This window comes from Helicoverpa zea, chromosome 16 (assembly GCF_022581195.2).
Source record: "Helicoverpa zea isolate HzStark_Cry1AcR chromosome 16, ilHelZeax1.1, whole genome shotgun sequence".
Taxonomy (NCBI): domain Eukaryota; kingdom Metazoa; phylum Arthropoda; class Insecta; order Lepidoptera; family Noctuidae; genus Helicoverpa; species Helicoverpa zea.
In genome coordinates, this window is record NC_061467.1 from 4,789,706 (window position 1) to 4,806,055 (window position 16,350).

General features: G+C 36.8%; 2 protein-coding genes across 3 annotated transcripts in view; one reads left to right on the forward strand and one right to left on the reverse strand.

The window, feature by feature from the left end:
* Positions 1-16,350, forward strand: part of LOC124637266 (G protein-coupled receptor kinase 1) — a 38,556-nt gene that overhangs the window by 7,410 nt on the left and 14,796 nt on the right. For both annotated transcript variants that reach the window (XM_047173598.1, XM_047173599.1), the window contains exons 3-8: positions 3,005-3,078; positions 3,159-3,260; positions 13,444-13,518; positions 13,613-13,674; positions 13,757-13,865; positions 15,179-15,313. In XM_047173598.1, the coding sequence (XP_047029554.1) occupies positions 3,005-3,078; positions 3,159-3,260; positions 13,444-13,518; positions 13,613-13,674; positions 13,757-13,865; positions 15,179-15,313 (557 nt within the window). The remainder of the gene's footprint in view (positions 1-3,004; positions 3,079-3,158; positions 3,261-13,443; positions 13,519-13,612; positions 13,675-13,756; positions 13,866-15,178; positions 15,314-16,350) is intronic.
* Positions 4,002-11,731, reverse strand: LOC124637267. The gene is made up of 2 exons (XM_047173600.1): positions 11,280-11,731; positions 4,002-5,876 (listed from the first exon to the last, which is right to left on the reverse strand). The coding sequence occupies exons 1-2, from the start codon at positions 11,297-11,299 to the stop codon at positions 4,136-4,138; spliced, it is 1,761 nt and encodes a 586-aa protein (XP_047029556.1). The 5' UTR covers positions 11,300-11,731; the 3' UTR covers positions 4,002-4,135.

Below are 16,350 nucleotides of genomic sequence, written 5' to 3' on the forward strand. Positions count from 1 at the left end.
TCTTCTTTGATGTTTGTTTTGAGTTCCACTAAAAATAAATGTGTTTAACTCAGAAAATTCTTTAGTAAAAATGTATGTTTCAATTAAGTCTTGGAATTGTTACCAACGTTTTATAGCTGAATTAGATAGGTACTCTTCTCAAGATTAATTTGAATGAGCTTTGAAAACTGTAAAATCTATAGACTTTCGGTCTTATTCACAAGTCAAGTCAAGTCTTGCAACCAAAAATATTTTGTTAATGGCGAGGTATCACTTTTAACCAATATCGACATCCGAAACAACTGTATACGCCATTGATTTAAGTATTCCAGACAAGTTTAATTCAAATTCACTTTCGTAACAACTTTCTTGCGAGGATTTGTATCGTAAACAAGATTAAACGTAAGCGAGCCGAGTAGGCCGCGTCGTTGGTTCTGCACATAGCTACGTACGCCGGATTATTGCCGCTCTGCGTACAATTGCTTTCCCTCTAATGAAGTTGTCTCATGTCGCTAAGGATAATTTTCTTAGACCAAGACTTTTGCGTGCTTTTGCCGAAAGTTTTCGTCTTTAGGCTATAGATCGTCTTTCTTGATTTAAACTGGAAAAGGTGGTATCATATTTTTTGTTAGCACTAAATTATACACTTTCAAAGTAATATTCATCATCCATGAATGCAGATGATTAGAAATACGTCAAAATTGTAGTAATTTAGATAGTGCCGAGAGTAGAATCAGCTTGATAGCAGTGCCAATATGTTAGATACTGATTGCACTGCGGCAGTTCTAGGTTGCCTGAAGCACTTCGATATTCAAGATTTCTCTTGAGAAACACGCAGGTTTATGTCCCACTTAGTCTGAGGCCAGAGACTTTTACAGCACACAGGTTTACTTACTAATATCGAATTGGAAAAGTGGCCTTCTTAATGTGTTTGTGTATTAAACTACTAATTACGTTAATACAGAAAGCCGTTTAGGAGTAATTAAGTGAACACGAAACGTATTTAATTCCAGGTATAATACGTGAGTAAGGTTTAATTTGACTTTCATTCCATTTTAAAACATGAAACAAATGAATATTTTTTTTCTGTTTGCAACAACTACACCATATTTACATGAATCAGCTCGAGTATTTACCGGTGGTATTCAGTGAATTACTTATTTACAAAGTACCAATGCATTTTCTATGTAAGTACATTATACTCAAACCACAGGTTTTCTATCTCGATATTGCCTCAACAAATTATTTTACCAACGAGGAAATTGCTTTGTAAGCTCGTTAAAACAGCGTCACACGGGTCCGTCAAAGGTTCATACATAAGTACTGCATCTTATATGCGCATATATGCTGCTTGTTTAGGAATAGCCATGAATAACCCGTGGCTATTTATGAAAACGCCATAATTATTATCCTCCATTAACTTTGAATTTAACCGTGAGAAGTTGCTATAACGAAATGCTTAGTGTGTTTTACATGGCATAATAATAGCCATGATATTAATGCACCGTACGTGAACGATATATTTATTTTACCGCGTTGCTCCGCTTTACCTCATGTCCGAATACAAACAGATTCGCCTTTTTAGAGTTTCGAAAGCCTAGGTGATTAGGGGTTGCGTTTACGGAGATAGAGCACGGGGATAATAAGAGATGATCCTTATCTGGCCTATATATCAGTGACCCACAGCGGATCAAAAGACAACACCATTGAGAGGTATTTCTGAAAGCCCGGAAAGTAGATCTTGTCTGTAGACATGAGCAGTTGTGAATTTATTTACGTAGGAAATAAAGTAGACTGTCCTAGAAAATGTGGGTACAGCTTTTAGTTCAACACTGCCTCTGTTCTGTGACATGTAACATGTACAGATTATGTTTGTCGAACTAAAGCTTAGCTCTACATTGACTATTTTACATCCGCTCGTAACACATTTTTCGTCTATCTATGTGGGTTTAGCTTGTTTATGTAATGGGTATGTTGTGTTTATTGGCGAGATCAGTTTTTTGGGTCATCAATGAAACCGCCCTCTTTAGTCAGCAGTGATTTATTGAGTCTCATGACCAGAATATATATGACGAAATATATCTTCGGCTTCACGGTCGTTTTACCGTATCGTATTTTGATTTCTTTAATACGGAAAATAAGAATTTGATCTAAAGGGAAACAGAAGCTTGCGTCAGAATGCATGTTTATAGGTAAAACTGCATGGCCGAAGGTTAAATAAGATTAATATTCTTCGTGCGTTCTGACTACTGTGTTATATGCACTATAATATTCTGAACTTGTTTCAAATGAAGCCCTTATTTACAACGCAATACAAATATTTATCCACGAGGCTGGCTTAAGCTCAGAGAACCCAAGTAATCCAAGCGGAAATGATCACGCCAATTTATTTTTCATTAAGCCCACTTGTCCGAAGGCGCACTTTTCTAGAAATTGCAGTAATTTCAATGATAGTCTTGATAGTTGGTTGAGAGGACGATATTGCGTCGAGGCTCCCGGGAACAAGTTACAAACGCAATTTACGGTGGCCTCACTTCGACTTGCAGTAAATAACTTTATCGGCTGCACTCGACTGGACATGCTACGAGGAGCACGTCCACTTCGGCCACGCTTGTCCACTTTCAGACCGTAACTGTTTACATTATATGCCATTTACTTACTATTTTCTATCTAGCTGAAAATATAAGTGAATTTCTGAAATGTATGTGCGCACTTAACATGAAATTATTTAACATGAAGACCGGTTTACATACAGCGTTGCGTAACACGTTTCTTTGTTAGTAGTGTCCATATATCATGTACCCTATGATACCATTTTGACGCAAAACGTGGACTGGTGTCGCATCAAACGATTATTACCATGTTACGCACACCACTTGTGACTAAATTAGCAGATGCCACACAATCATTTGACATCATGCGTATTCATTTACATACACGTGTTAAAAATACATACCCGTAAACCAACCTTTAAGGTGTTACGTAAACAAAACGATAAATTTTAACATACTTCTTTTTGTTCCAGGTTATTTATTATTTAAGGAATTTTGTGAACAGACTTCAGATGAACCAGTGCCACAATTAAAATTTTATGAAGAGGTAAATTTAGGCCATATAAATTGTGTAAAATGTACCTTTTGTTAAATATGTTGTCATATGATGCGTATTTTCGTTGGCAGATTAAATTATACGAAAAGCAAGAATGTATTGAAGAGAGGCGGCGGATCGCAAGGGATATTTATGACAATTTTATTATGAAAGAACTTCTAGCACATTCACATGTAAGTAAAGGGGAATTATGTAAAATGCTTGTTTGTTTGACTGGAGACGTAATATTTTACAGAAGGTTCAGACTAGGCGATATTCTTTTGTTTTCAATGAGGCAGATAAAGCACTGAGCTGGGTTTGGTTAGGCTAGCTGAGCTACTAAAATGTTATGTTAGCTGTTATTTTAGAGTTTGAAACAGTTCATATTGCATTTGTCAATGTTTGTTCGTGAAAACAGCGAAGCTGCGCGTTCCTGCATCTCACCAACAGACTCATCGCTCGTCGTCCGTTCGGTTTTAATTCTTGGGATTATCTGTGTTGGTTCAAGGAGATTTGCACTCAACTTCTCGTGCAAAACTATCATTATGTACATTTATTTCGAAGCTAGAACTAGAATAAATTCGGTCAACAGCATCGGAAAATAGTAAGAAACCTTTTAACTTGTAATGTTCTTTCAGTTTGTATCGAAACTTGTCTAAGAAAACCAGCTATATACGCACAAGATATCTGTGTGATACGCTGATTTAACGTCAAGTCTGTAAAACCTTCATCTGAAATTATGAATGTACATATTTTTTTTTTACTTTGCTGACTACTCTGTGATAGGAAATCCAGCCAGCGAGCAGTGTTTGTAAACTATGTATATTTTAAATTATGTAAAAGCTACTCTTGTTTCCGGAGCGGGGAAACTATTGAAATTACTAAGTATTACTACTAAGGAATTTCGGGAGACAAATTAAAAGCGTGTTACCGATTCTGAGGTACTTTTAATTGTAAAAAAACTAATCTACTGTCTGACCCATCTCGGCGCGACATCTCCGGTGGGGCGACTTATCTACCTAAGTTCTTAAAATTATAGTCAGCACATTATACATGTGTGCGTACAGACTTAATCTAGGGCCGAAGGCTGGGTGGTCACCATAGCTCCTCCGACCTTAAGAGGAAAATTATCGGGAGAATCGATTTTAGATTGGTTCCGATAATTTTTCTTGAAACACGTGTATTTCAGCAATTTGAGCCGAACAACATAAACGGAAAATACAAAAATACTTAAAATAACTAAACCTAAGGTCACGTACACCAAGGACGCACTGAAGCTACTGTCCCTTTTATCAAAAACACTTTCGATCACTTCACTATGTTTTAACGAATACGCCATATATTTCACTTCGTCTAGATTTATGCCCTTCATATCAAGTGCACGTGTACTGGATAGCTGTGCGTTAGTGCGTAACTGAGGTAAGGCGATGATTGGTACTCTTTTCACCACATCGGACTCTATGAAGATACGATGATTAATGTGTATGCCATGAATCTCCACCTCACAGGGTTCTTCGATGGTCATCAGGTAAGTACCAAATACCAATTGTCTACTGGTCTCATCCTTGCATCGTTCTGTTAGTGTGGTCTTCTCTTCACTATACAGGATCCAGTTGTTGTTAGCGACTTGTTGGACTCTGACCTGTTCGATTTCTATTGGATGTTGTTTGCAAAGGGTAAGGTCGTTTTCGAAATTCATAAGCTGTTCGACACAGGTAAGTTCATAGAAGGGGATCCTGTTGTCTGCAGTGCAGAGGAAGCGAGCACCGGCAGAGAATGGTCTACACGGTATTGCGATTGGTGAGTATCTATTTTCTTTCGCCAATAGGTAAGGGTATTTGGGGAAAATAGCTAGGGTCTTATTTTCGGTGTCATGGAAAATTGGTAGGGAGTAAATCTTATAATAGTTATAAGTAACATTATCGGTAAGTGGTATCTCCATTATAAACGTTATTTGATTACTTTTAATAAATGATTTAACACATATAATCTCTTCTATTTTTAACAAGTTCGCTTCGGCGGGAGGATATATTAAGCTTTCATATTCGGATATTAATTTAAGATGATATAAAAGTTCTGAAGAATTAACAATTGATTGATGTAAAATAGAGACTCTGCTTAATGCAAGTGCAGTTTCGATTTCACTTAATCTAATAAATATAGTACGAAAGTTACTCATGAAAACATTGAACAACCCAGTTAAGTACGTCAGAAAAATCCAACTATTTTGCTGAGCAGTTAAATCTTTAATTAATGTTTCAATTTTAGTTAACCTGTTATGGAAGTTAATTGTATTCTGTTCAATAGTTTCAGTGGCATTAATAAAACTGTCAAACATTTTAGAGACCAATGTTAACCTTTTAGATATAGTGATTTGACCTTGATTCAATTTAGAAATGAGATTATCATACTTCAACGCATCATCATGATCCAAATTACCGGTAACAATTTTTATAATAGAGCCCAGTGGATTAATGAGTCCTCGTTTAGATCGTTTGGATGGTATAAGCTGTTGGTATTTTTCTACAGTTAAATCACGTATGGAATCTGTATGCATTTTAATAGTCATAATTTCTTGTGAGTATGATGCATTCCAATCAATTAAATTACAAAGCGCTTGATAGTTGGTAGAGATGTAGTTAAGGTCAGTATAAATTTGATCTAGGCTGATGATCTTTACAATAGTCCACTGATCAGTTTGGAAATATGCATGACCTTGTTTCACCGGTAAAACTCCTGGATTACCTTCAAGATTTTGCAGATGAAGGGCCAGCGACAGCATCGTGACTGTCATCAATAATATGCCGCACCTGTGGAGGACGTTTTATATTTTTAATAGGAATTTTGGTATCCCTTTCTCCTATTTTTATAGGTAAAATATTTTTATCTGCTTTGCCTGTTACTACAGCTTTTATATATCGGGGCTTATCCTTACTTTTACGCTTATTTATGTCTTTACCGAAAACAATTTCTCCTTTTTTAAACTTTATTTCACCTTCACCACCCTTACTCTCTCTATTCTTTTCTTTAATATTAACCATTTTGTCTGCTAAGTGTTCGTATAATGTTTTTATTCTTTTTGCATGATCTTTTACTAATTTTTGGAAATAACGTTTTTCTAATTCTATGCTAAACGGACTGCTTGAGTCGGTATGTCCGAAGACAACTTCAAATGGTGCAAGTTCAGTGACTGAGTGAATAGTGTGATTGTATGCCAGAACAGAATAAGTCATAACCGAAGCCGCATCAGTACATTGTTTTTCGTATTTGGCCAGTCTGTAAATTTCTATTATAGTGGAGTGGAACCTCTCAATAAGACCCATTGAATTGGGGTTATTAGGGGTTCCAATGTGGAAATCAATTTTATGTAAATTCAAAAATTCCTTAATTAGTTCATTATTAAATTCGGTTCCGGGGTCTGAGCTTATTCTTCTGGGTGTACCGTAATACGAAAAATATTTCATCAGTGCTCTAGTTACTTCGGGAGTTGATTTTCCCTGAGTTTCGATTGCCTGACCTAATTTGCTAAATGCGTCAATTATAGTTAAATAAGTTTTACCTTCTATACTAAAAAGATCTATAAATAGCTCTTGAAAAGGCGCGTCTTGGGTTTGTGTTAGTTGTAATATAGGTTTGATGGGTTTCCTATCATATTTCATTCTACGGCACCCATCGCAACTGTTTATGACTGCTGTTACAGTTTCCTGCATTCTATTCCAATAATAATTTCTACGGAGCCTAACTAGCGTTTCTTTTATGCCTCTATGACAGGTCTTTCCTTCATGGTGTTTAAGTATAAGTGCCTTTTGCTCTCCTTCATCTTCTACAAAAATAACTCTTTCTGTACATTCAAATAGGTTAATAGTTCCCTTTCTGAATAGTTCAATTATTATATTGCTAAATAGTTTCCGATGTTCATTCTCCTCAAAATAAATGAAATATTTTAATTTTGGCTGTATGTATTCCTTTAAAAAGTCCTTTACTAATTGCGGATTATCTTTTGGCAGGAAAACTTCTAATATCTTTTGTTTGTCACGTGACAGGTTCTTAACATGCATTTGATTTTTAAACCATGAAAATATTAAGATTTGATTCGGCTTGGTGTCGATCGCCTCATGTAAAATAGGTATACCGGTTGATTCTAATTCTACAGCGGAATGAACGGTTTCGTTCGACTTACTGGACACTGATCGTATTGGATACTCATTTGTATCGTAGTGAACTTCTCTAATATTGTCGGAAAAATCTATAGGACTACAGGTCATAGTTCGACTAGAATCAGATATCGTTACTGTTGATGAACCTTTACTATCTGCACATTCATTTAGATTTTTATCTTCCTTCTCATCAATATTAACTGCTAGAGACTGATTTTCGTCGTCTGTGAGTAAGGCATTGATTTTTATTCTGGACAGAGCGTCTGCATTTGTATTTTGTTTGCCGTTTTTGTGAATTAAATCAAAGTCGTAATCTTGCAAACGTAACCGCCAACGTGTGAGTTTGCTACTAGGGTCTTTAAGAGATTGGAGCCAAGTTAAGGGACGGTGGTCAGTATATATATAGAATTTTCTACCGTACAGATAGGGCCTAAAATGCTTTACTGCCCACACTATAGCGAGCAGTTCACGTTCGATGGTACTATAACGTGATTCTGTATCACTGAGGGTACGACTAGCATACGCAATGGGCTTGTCACTGCCAATCTGTCCTTGTGACAGCACAGCGCCTAGAGCGACATTGGATGCGTCGGTCGTCAGTATAAATGTTTTGTCATAGTCAGGGTATTGTAACAGTGGGGCATGTGTCAGGAGTTCCTTGCATTTGTTAAATGCGTCTATGTATTTCTGGTCAATAACAATTTTGTTGCGCTTTTTTAAGCAGGCTGTCAATGGTTGAGTAATTTTTGCAAAATCTTTTATAAAACGTCTGTAGTAACCTACAAGTCCAAGAAAGCTCTTAATCTCTGTCGTTGTCTTTGGTAACGGGTAATTCAATACAGCGTTTATTTTGTCGTCATTAGGCTTTAGCCCGTCTTTAGTTATAGTGTGTCCAAGGTAGAGCACTTCTTTGCGTAAAAATTCAGATTTGTCTAATTGAATTTTCATGTTAGTTGTTCTAAGTCGGTCAAATACAATTCTTAATTTATTTATCATTTCGTCAAGGCTATTTCCGTAAATTATTATGTCATCCAAGTATACCATGCAGTGGAGTCCTTGCAGACCACGCAAAATATTATCCATGGTCCGTTGGAAGGTAGCAGGAGCGGTTTTAAGTCCAAACGGCATTCTGAGAAACTCAAAATGGCCATTTTGCGTCGAAAAAGCTGTCTTCTGTCTATCCTTCTCTTCTACTTCTATTTGGTGGTAGCCGCTTGCTAGATCCAATGTGGTGAAGTACACACTCTTTCCTAGTTTGTCGAAAAGGTCATTAATATTAGGTAGGGGGTATTTGTCGTCTATGGTTATGTCATTCAGTCGTCTGTAGTCTATTACCATCCTGTATTTAATTTCACCAGACGCATCCTTCTTTTTAGGGACAAGGTGAACTGGAGCACTCCAAGGGGAATGAGATTCTTGTATAACATTTTCATGAAGTAATTTTTCTACCTGATTATTTATTTCGTTTTGGATGAAAGGTGCCTGTCTATAGGGTTTAATGTATATAGGATCTTCATTTTTGGTACGTATGTGATGTTTAACCTGATTAGTAAACGTAAGGGGGATTTGGTCACAGTAGAATATGTCCTTATATTCCCTACAAAGTGCATAAATTTTCTCACGTTCTTCGCCATTGGTATGATCGAGTCTTAATTTATCTAAATTTTCTTCAAGTAATTTGTCAATTTCTAGAGGAGTATTGGTCGTAGTAAAATTAATGTTGTATTCTGTATTTTCATATGGCGTTACTGTGAAAGGTTGGCAAATAGTCAGTTGTTTTGGGCAATCTGAAGTGTTTTGAATTACTGTAAATGCGTATCCACTATCACAGTTTACTAAAGCACTAGGCATTCGTAGTCCATTTCGAAATTCTTGGTAGTCAAGAATAGCGTCACCTGAATATTGATCTACTGGCAATTTAAATCGTTGTTCTGAACGTGGCTGTACAGTAATTTTATAATTTAAATTATTATTGATTATTGGAATACAAGTGGAATTCGTTTTTAAGATTCGTTCTTTTAGATCAATAATTGCACCTAATTGCTGTAAAAGGTCGTTACCTATAAGCCCGTCATACCGTGGATCTACTTCGTATACATAGAACTTATGCCAATCGTCACTAACAAAGGTAGGTAGAAGAGGAATTTCTATTACTTCATTATGTCTACTAGTAGCATGAGTACTAACCACCTGAAAATTTTCATTACGTATATAGTCGTAAAAATACTCATATGCTTTTGTAGGACTAATGAACGATCTCATACTACCAGTATCTATCATCATTTTTGCGTCTATCTCTTCTACATAAATATACGGTAGCTCTAAATTAGAGTCAAAATTTAATTCTAAGATTTCTTGTCCGTCGAGGCACTCTCCTGAAAATCCAGTGCCTGAATTTCATTTTCTGATTGTAATTCATAGTCAACATGAGTCTCGTCATGATAATTAATTTCATTTGAGTCACCATAATAGTCATCGTCATAGTTAGAGTAATAGTTATTGTAATAAGGCTCATAGTCGTCAGCAGACAATTCATTTAAATTGAAACCTTGTGGTACATTCGATTTAGGTTGGGCTGTTCGCATAGACACATCAGTAGTTTGCGTTTGAGGTTTTAGTATTTGTGGGGTATTAGAATTATTGGGGGATTTGTAACCAAACTGCTGAGGTTGCAACGGTTTATAGCCAAACTGTGGCGGTGGCCTGTATCCTAATTGTTGGGGTGGCCTGTACCCAAATGGTTGAGGTGGCCTATACCCGAATTGTTGAGGTGGCCTGTACCCGAATTGTTGGGGTGGCCTGTACCCAAATTGTTGAGATTGGGGTAAGTACCCAGGCTTGGGGCGTGATGTTAATGCATTTGGTAATTGACCTTGGGGCTGATTGAATTTATTCTGTGGAATACCGAAATTAAATTTAGGTGTGGTAATATTATTTGGCAATAAAGGTTTGTATCCCGCTGGCGTCATTACCAATTTTGATCCGAAACTGCTAGATTGACCGTAAATGCGATTCCTAGTATTATACTGCTCTAAGAAATTAACTTCCTCAAGTACTATACTCAAGGCCGCTTCTAAACTAGAGGGTGCCTTAAGCCTTACAATACGAACCATATTCTCTGGGAGATTGTATAAGAACACATTCAAGGCCGTATTGTTATAAATAATTGTCTTTGCACTCTTCAAATCAGTATCCTCAATCATGTTGACCTTGGACATCAATAATGATCGAACACTTTGGATTCTATTACAAAATTCTAAATAACTTTCACCGGATTTAATTTTTAAGGATTCTAATTCGATATTAATGCACGCTTCGCTACGCGGGTCTCCAAAATGTTGAATAAGTAGATCTTTAAAAGCAGACCATGTCACAATATCTTCACGTTCTGATAAGAGCGCTGCGGCGTCATCTCTCAATCGACTAGTTAAAACATTATAAACGTAAAGATTTTGTTCGTGGCTACCCTTATATCGGTCAAGGACATACTGACACTTTCGCAAATAAAGATTTAACTGTCTTTTATCACCATTATACAAAGGTATTAATTGAATAATTTCTTTGGGTATTTGTTCAATAGTCACTGAAGTCATCATGTTCACAGAGTAGAGAACGGAACAGATAAAACAATTCGTGAGAGTACAATTGACTATGCTATGAAACACACAAGATAACACAATTCAAACATAACACACGTAAATCAGAAAATAATTAGACGCAAAATGTATGTAATAGTTTAGGTAATAAAATTAAAAATATTAATGTATAAAATATATATTTTTTTTTATATTAGGTGTAGAATTACATACACTTTACTTATTACTTTTAATAAAACACATTTATAAAAATATCAATGCAAAGAATACACTTGAGATAACAATTAATTGGCGTCTCTGAAAGTTTAACTACTCTATGTCGGTTCTATTTATAGAACACAATGAGATAAGCCAATAATCTAAATGAACACGTTATAATGAGAGAGGTTTAATCTCAAAATAATGTAGGTATTAAGTATTGGGGGATAGAGGAACATGGATTGGCGAAAAAATCACTCACCAGCCAGCTGCTACTCTCATCCTTGGTATTCCTTTGTTTGCCCACACGCACCAAGAGTAATTTATTTGGTTCGTCGGATTTCACTCGTCCTTAAATTCCCACAGCTATCGTGCAGCTCGTCCTCGAGACACGCGACGAATTTAAAACCGCGAAGAATTTAGGAATATAACAGCGAAATCCTACCGGCTGCGCCACTCTTGTTTCCGGAGCGGGGAAACTATTGAAATTACTAAGTATTACTACTAAGGAATTTCGGGAGACAAATTAAAAGCGTGTTACCGATTCTGAGGTACTTTTAATTGTAAAAAAACTAATCTACTGTCTGACCCATCTCGGCGCGACATCTCCGGTGGGGCGACTTATCTACCTAAGTTCTTAAAATTATAGTCAGCACATTATACATGTGTGCGTACAGACTTAATCTAGGGCCGAAGGCTGGGTGGTCACCATAGCTAGCTTTTAAACCAATGAAATGAGTGACTACAAAGTGATACGATCTACGTGGTCCACATAGCTATACACTCGCGGTTTTAGTTTACAAATAGTTTCTATTCTAACAACTCTATGTTAAAAATATATAGCTGTAGGGTTCCATAGATCAGGCGGGCAGCGGCTTTGTTATTGGACCTCCTTGTTTCCAAACACCGTCGCATATTGCGGTGATGTTTTCCGACATGACTTTGTTTTCACTTTTACGTGGTCAAAGTTTTTGATGAAACTACACCGCAAGGGGTTTGTGCAAATGAAATAAAAACAACATCCATCCGAGAAGTTGCACTGTGTTTACGTACAAGCTGCTGTTTGAATTTCAGCGAGTATGTTTACCATAAAAAAATAGTTGCAATTTACAAAGAGTTTGGAGCTTGTATAGAAATTTCGAAACAAGAGGTCGTAAGCGTTGTATCCGGCTTGAACGACTGTTGTTTGTATAATGAGCCTCGTTAGTGGACTGTTGGCGAGGTGCCCAGCAAACGCGTGAAACCCCCTGTTAAATAGCTTAACTATGGTCACCCATTATTTTAAATTTTACCATTGACCATCACGTACGCCATATTTTTTAAATAACCAGCAAGCGCCGGTGTTGAAAGGTTAACTCCACATATCAGTAAAACTATATCAAGAGCTACATATATAATGTGCACTTTTAATTTGAAATAATTACGCATTAAATGATCCGACGTCATTAAAATAAATCAACTTGACCTATTGCGTAGTGCTGCGTCCTTCCCTTATCTCTGCGACCAATGAAATTAATTGTTTTGCGGGTAGATTTATAACTATTAAAAGTTTCACTTTTGGCATTTAACTAGACGTTAAAAATTAAATAAAGTAATTTCTGTCGCTTTAAATGTGTTATGTTGGAAAATTTATCACCTACTGAAAGTTATTAACGATAACTGAGGATTATAGACCATAGATTACGTTTTTCTCTTGTTGATTGTGAAGAAACGAAAGCCAAACATTCCTGGATGGCTTTCCAAGTTGTTGCTGTATGACTAGAGATCGCATTCTCAGCGGGTGTCAATAAAAACAAATAACGTTCATGAGCTGGCTCGACTATTGATTTCTAATCAGATTACTTGTGAGATAGCCTCAACTGCTTCACAAAACGATGGATTTTATGGTTTCCTAGTAGAAGAGATGGTTGTTGGTACTCTTTCTTCGCTGTTTCAACGACATTCATGCTACGATCTAGTTTAGAGAACCAAATTCCGGGGCTAGAAGAGTCGGTGCTATTATTCCGTTTATGCCCAGAATCATCCCAGTCTGACTTCAGAATCCAGAGTATTCTAATGCGTCAGAAATACCGTCCCAATTTGCTGATACAGTTCTTTGTGCAATTCTCTAAACCCTTATGTTAGTCGCAGCGTAGCGTTATAATTCCAAATGCAAGGTTTTTCTACTTCTAGCTCATTATTCTTGTACTGTGGAAAATCAGGGTAACACAGCACAACTGTCGACATTGCTAGTAAATAGTTCTCGTAATAAAACTAATTTCCAGTCTATTTACTAACGTTTAAATGTACACTTAAGGTTCATAATACGTTATTCTGTGGTATGCGTGATCTGTACACATTCCCAGTAACATAATTTATTTTTATCTAACCTCGATACCGTATTTGTTTATTTCACTGGTAAATCATACGCGTATTATTTTTTTCAGGATTATTCTAAAGAGTGTGTAGCGCATGTACAAAAATATTTAATGAAGCATGAAGTGCCACCAAACCTATTTGAGGTATAGTATTACCAATTTCTAAATTATGTAGGTACTTACATTTATAAACTGGTAACAATGAATTTGTGTGTACTAAATATCAATCTTTTTTTAGCCCTACATTGAAGAAATCTTCCAGCATCTTCGAGGGGAGCCATTTAAAAATTTCTTAGAAAGGTAACACTTGTTCAATATCGATCCGTCACTCGTTCCTCATTCAACTCTGCCACATATAAAGCACTCGAATCCTTTGTTCCAGTGACAAATACACGAGGTTTTGTCAATGGAAAAACTTAGAATTAAACATTCAGCTCACAATGAACGACTTTAGCGTGCACCGCATCATCGGCCGGGGCGGGTTCGGAGAGGTAAGAGCCCATTACAATTAGCCGTAAATAAATATTCTCAAAGTACAAAGTTTGTTACGCAAGTCTCAATGTAAGTCCCAAACCTAATATCATTAGCATTCTGGGCTTGCACCGTGAACGTGTTTACTATATTCATATTCATCTCGACGAACGGAAAGCCGCTACGTAGGTGTAATAAAGCCGTCCTGTTCCCCCACTGGAATAGTGATGGATTTTAACGCCTGTATTTTAATATTACACTCGTAACTACATCGTAATCACTCAAATTGTATGTTTAGCTCTGCTGGGCCTATGGTTATAATTTATCTAAAAGTCTTAAGTTATCAGACACGTCTTTTTCCCCACGTATCCTACGAAATACTTCATTCTGTCAAAGTAGAAAAGGCATGCGGTTGCTTTTATGGTATCGCATGAAAAGATCTTTAGCTGCGACCTAAGAGCTGTTCACGTTCACCCTTGCTCATCTACTTGAACGTGTGCAGCGTGTAACATGTTTTACAAAATATTCTATTTTCAACGCGGATACTACCATAAAGGCATAAACATAACTTATGCTTACGTTCACACTGTGAACACACAAGATTTATCCGTTCGACGTTTGGTCATTTTTACGCTTCACCACAGTATTGTTGTTTATAAATATTTCTAAGAAATACTGAAAGCGTTTCCTATATCGATTCTATTCACACAGTTGGTTCGACGCGAATGTATGCTTAAATAATTCGAAATACAGTGTACACATCTTCGTGTGTTGTACGAATCAATTCGAGCACTTATGTCAGGAAGCGACATGAAGTGCTCACCATAAATCAGTTCACACGCGACTTCCTATTCAGTTCTGCACTCCACGTACCCTTTCATGTTCGTAATTTTGAGTTTTTGTCGTCATTATGTTCACGATTTTAATCCCTCGCTGCCGTTGTATTGTATAATAGACGTCTTTTATGTGGGAACCTCGGGATAATCGATGATTGTTCTAATTGTAGTTCTTTTGTTCCTAATCATACGTTGGTCAGGTTGACGCGTTATTTGCAGTCATGTCAGTAATAGGTTTTTGAAAAGGTGACAATAGGCCCTTTTCTTCTGATTCATACGCTTACTAAGCGAAAATATCATTGACTTTGACGCAATTAGGTTTACCTACGTTTGTACAGTGTTTCCTTTGCACGATGAAATCACAGATCCTATGATGTAACGGCCAGACATCCCGAACACAACCTTTTAGATCTACACGTAGGTACAATTTGGCAACGGCACGTTATGCTCACGGCTCGTGCAGATAAATACCTTATTTACATGTATTTTATATACAGGTGTACGGATGTCGGAAGGCGGATACGGGCAAAATGTACGCAATGAAGTGCCTCGACAAGAAGCGTATAAAAATGAAGCAAGGGGAGACTCTCGCCCTCAACGAAAGGATTATGCTCTCTCTAGTCAGTACCGGGGTAAGTACTTTATTACATTTGTATTTGTTTATGACTTTTGTCGCCATTTCGTTGTTATTGCGTTGCGGATTGGGTTCTTGAAGTTTACTTGTGTGACGAATATATTTCGGCTAATCGTAACAACCGTATCATGTAGGTGAACTGCTCGCCGTGAAAATATATCGATCTTCAAGAAATATTTTGCTATAGAGCTGGACCATTACACTCTACGAATAATATGGCGGGAGTTCACTCTAGGACAAGAGCTGTAGATCCAATTTACTGGAAATTTTCTCTCATGTTCAAACACTGCAACTTCACCTATAGTCTGTTTTTTAATCTCGTAGACTAAATTGACACTTGCAAAATGTCAAACTTTCAAATAATTTTGCTAGCTCTGTGGTGCAGTGTTGTACTTACGATACCGGTACGTTGAATCGTAACTTTTTACAATAAGTCATCCTGAAATAATGGGCTTATCCTTGATGATTACGCATGGCTTTGCGTGGTCAGATATCCCTGGCAGTTTGTAGCACGTCGTACAGCCATGTGTACGTACGTGAATTTTAAATATAAAACTTTGAATGAATATTAAATTCGTCTATTATAGATAAAAAGTTACGATTCAACGAACCGGTATCGTAAGTACAACACTGCACCACAGAGCTAGCAAAATTATTAGAAAGTTTGACATTTTGCAAGTGTCAATTTAGTCTACGAGATTAAAAAACAGACTATAGCTATCAGAATATTGCCTCAATATTTGCATTTACTAGTGCACAAGAAACAGTAAACAATAATTTTCCTCCATGTCAGCTGTCTCTGTCTACGTGTTCCATACTCAGATAACGATTGTTAAAAGTGACGCTGTCCATATGCTTAGTTTCTAGAAATAAACAGTAAAAGGTAAATAATGAAACTAAAAATTATGCATTTTCAATTGTTTATCTCGCAGTGCATGAAGGATAAATAGCACAATATCCCATTATGTACATGTAGCGTGTTGTTTAGGTATGTGATACAGTACAGGAACGCCCACTCATAGCCACGTCCGATGT